The 3,900-nt window shown below is 36.7% G+C and overlaps 1 protein-coding gene across 1 annotated transcript; it reads left to right on the top strand.

Moving 5' to 3' along the window:
- Window positions 1-1,069: 1,069 nt before the first annotated feature.
- On the top strand, window positions 1,070-3,320 carry LOC113271444 (equilibrative nucleotide transporter 1-like). Its single transcript, XM_026521304.1, has 2 exons — window positions 1,070-1,815; window positions 2,276-3,320. Exons 1-2 carry the CDS (start codon window positions 1,239-1,241, stop codon window positions 3,016-3,018), a joined length of 1,320 nt encoding a protein of 439 aa, XP_026377089.1. The 5' UTR covers window positions 1,070-1,238; the 3' UTR covers window positions 3,019-3,320.
- The last annotated feature ends 580 nt before the right edge of the window (window positions 3,321-3,900 follow it).

The following is a 3,900-nucleotide window of genomic DNA, read 5'->3' as shown; positions in this document are numbered from 1 at the left end:
AATAGAACTTACCACACTCGAAATCCTTGAAAAATAACGTATTTACAGTTTTCCACGAACGTTCTACTATAAGTCGCACAACTTGAGTCATGTGGTTTGTGCCTTTCATGAAAATATAAACACTGCCAACGATATCTTCGCAAGGATTGTTGCACAGCTTCGGGGAGGAACCCAAACACTTGGGTTATCTCAGACCATAAGGTAAACCAACTCGCTCAGGATGGTTAGCTAAATGCTCAGGTAATACACCAGGTCCAGCTAGTTGCCTAACATCAGCGAACTCTTTTTCTTTATCCTGGTTCCCGACGATATTACTATCTGCAGTAGATTTTCCTTTGTCTTTTCTATTTCTTTTTCTTTGTCTATTTGTTTTAGAACTCATTTTTAAGCAAGAAAATGGAAGAATTTTTTTTTTGCTCTAGTTTGATCTCTAGAAGGAAAGAAACTTTTTTTGTAGAACACCAACCGCAGGAGGTCGAGTTTAAATTGTTGTCGGTGCAAACTCTACCGGGCTGTCGAGTTGAAGTCGCTAGCAGTCGAGACACAATCGCTTAACATAGAGGCGTGGCCAATTTTCGAGGCCAGCTAGCATGGCATATGGATGAGTTAGCTACCCATCAGAACCGGCCAAAGTTGAACAAAAAAAACCACTCCCATGTGATAAATCTCCTCCCCATGCTTCTCTTCTAAATTCTAAAAAAAGGATTAAAAGTTAATTTCTACAGAGTGAAACCACTATTATAGCCTGTTTGGATACATAAGCAGAAGTCAGAAGAAGAAGTTAGAAGTCCAGATTTTTTGCTTCACAAAATGTCGATTTTCTGCTTCACAAAAAGTCGACTTTTCTGCTTCTAGAAATCATTCTGAAATTTTATACCCAAACTGATTTCTTGTTTTTTGACTTTTAGAAATCAAAAAGTTACTTCCCGATGTTTATCCAAATACGCTGTTTAGTCTAAGCAAACACGTTTAACTCCTTCCCGTGCTTCTCTTCAATTCTACCTATCCATCAATTCCATCCTTGTCGTCATTAACTATAAAACCTTTCTCTGACCAACTATTAATTAATAATTCAATGCTATAAAATAGAAAACGAAACACTTAAATAATCTCTCTGCAACTTGCACCAATAATTTGGGAATACAGAAGAGACATCGAGGGAGGTTTCCTTTTCTTCTAAAATCAGGGTAGAGTTAGTTGCACAGCGGACCAGAGACGCTACAGAGAAAGAGAGAGACATGGGGTTACGCGGAGATGATGATGCTAATGGAGTAAGAGGAGGAGAAGGAGAAATTCTTCTTCTCCCGAAAGAGAATAAGATACCAAAAGATTCATATCATTTTGCATACATAATCTACTTCACATTAGGAACTGGTTATCTCCTTCCATGGAATGCATTCATCACAGCTGTTGATTACTTCACTTACCTCTACCCTAATTCCAGTGTCGATCGTGTTTTTGCACTTGTTTACATGCCTATTACTCTATTGTTCCTTCTATTTATCATCGCATATGTCAATCCCTCCACCACCACCACCACCACCAAATCATCATCTTCTTATAGAATCAACTCATCTCATTTCAGAATCAATCTTGGTCTTATCCTTTTTATGGTTTCTTTATTGGTGATTCCAATTATGGATGTTGTTTATATTAAAGGTAGACCTGGACTTTATACTGGTTACTGTATTACTATTGCTACTGTTGTTTTGGCTGGTATTGCTGATGCTCTTGTACAAGGTGGTGTTATTGGATCTGCTGGTGAACTACCTGATAGATACATGCAAGCCACTGTTGCTGGTACTGGCGCTTCTGGTAAGAAGAATTCCCATCTTTCATGACTAGTTCCCCCAAATTTTAGGGTTTCAATTACTAGATAGATCTATCTGCAATTGATTCCCTAATCAATTCATATCATATATGGAATGCCCTTTGAGTTTAGACGTAATTGCTGCTCAAGATCCCTAATATAAATGAAGAGACATGAATGAACTCATAATATTATGTTGACTGCTTGAATTGTAATTCCCAATGCTAGGAAGAGTAACAAATTCTTACTGATTTGATGCCCTAATGGATTTCCTGCAATATGCTAGATGCCTTTGAATGTTGAGACATAATCTGGTTGATGGATTTTCAAATTCAAAGCTTCTAAAGTTATAAAAATTAGAACGATGAAAAGTTAACAATATCACAATGTGAAGTAATATGTTCTACTCTTATACGTGACAGAAAAGTGTTATAGTTTGGGAATTTTGTTTTCCTTTGACTGCAGGGGTGATTGTTTCCGTCTTGAGGATCTTAACCAAGTCTTTCTTCTCACAAGATACAGATGGTCTAAGAAGAAGTGCAATCTTGTATTTCATTGTGGGCATTGTAGCCATGCTTGTCTGCATTGTTTTCTATAACATTGCAGATAGGCTACCAGTTATCCAATACTATAAAGATCTGAAATTGCAGGCTGTGGACAAGGAGGAGGAGGACAGAAACGATGAAGGTCTGCTAGAGAAGAGGTCCTCATTGAGGTCAACCTTGTGGGACATTCTAAATAGAGTGAAATGGTCTGGATTTGGGATCATCCTAATCTATGTTGTGACTCTGTCAATATTCCCAGGATTCATTACTGAAGACGTGCACTCTCAAATTCTCAAGGATTGGTATTCTATCCTTCTCATTACGAGCTATAATGTATTTGATATGGTTGGAAAATCTTTGACTGCTCTCTATGTCTTTGAGAATCTGAAAGCTGCAGTTGGTGCATGTGGTGTGAGGCTTCTATTCTACCCTCTCTTCCTAGCTTGCCTGCATGGTCCCAAAATTTTCAGGTCTGAGATTCCTGTGGTGATCTTGACCTGTCTTCTTGGTCTCACAAATGGATACTTAACGAGTGTGTTTTTCATTATGGCTCCTAAAACTGTACCGATACAACATGCTGAAACTGTAGGTACTGTGCTAGTAATGTTCCTTGTTATGGGCCTTGCAGCTGGTTCCGTCGTTGCTTGGGTTTGGGTCATATAATCCAATTCCAAAATCAACAAAACTTATGTGAACATTGTGAAGTATACAGTTGTATCCAGGTGTACATGTTTGTGTTTTTTTTTCTCTTCTCTTTTTCTATATTTCCTCCCTAGCACCTAGATACCTTTGGTTCGGGTCTCATTTTCCTTTTCAGTTACAACTTGCACATTTACTCACTGTTTTTTCATCTTTCTAATCTGGTTCTTCAATTTGTAAATGAATGGAGCAGTTGCTTGGATTCATAACAATATTATTCAAGACTGTCGATTTTTATTAAATAAATTTGAACATTGGAAGTGTAATTTTACGCATAGAGATGCAAACAATGTAGCTGATTTATTAGCTAAGCATGCTCTATCTATATTAGGTGCAGAAGAATGGATAGATACAAAACCATTCTGACTGGAATCAGCTTTAGCTGCTGACAGACAATCATCTGTTTCAACCACTTAAATTAATAATACTCCGTCCGTCTCACTAGTAAGTGACCTATTTACTTTTAAATTTTGTCCGACTGTTAAGTGACATATATCACTAAACAAGGAAATATTTCTTAAATTATCTTTTAATTGATTATAAGAAATATATGAAATATGCACAATTTGATAGGCATATTCATATTCGTTATGTAGAATGCTTTTCAGTGGTATAAAGTTTGCGAACATCCGTGGTGTAGTTTAAGAGGTAAATCATTTCAACGTTTTAATAATTATTATCCACAAGGGTATAATTGTAAAATATGCTTAAAAATACTTTTTCCCTTGCTTTCCTTAAAAATTGTGCAAATTTGAACTAGGTTACTTAATAGTGGGACAGAGGGAGTATTATTCTTTTCGTATTAAAAAAAAAAACAAGAGGGGAAATGAGGATGCGACTTGTTTC

The sequence above is a fragment of the Papaver somniferum genome, chromosome 4 (assembly GCF_003573695.1).
Source record: "Papaver somniferum cultivar HN1 chromosome 4, ASM357369v1, whole genome shotgun sequence".
In the NCBI taxonomy this organism is placed as follows: domain Eukaryota; kingdom Viridiplantae; phylum Streptophyta; class Magnoliopsida; order Ranunculales; family Papaveraceae; genus Papaver; species Papaver somniferum.
The sequence above is the reverse complement of the archived record's forward strand: the minus strand, read 5'-3'. Positions and strand labels throughout refer to the sequence as shown.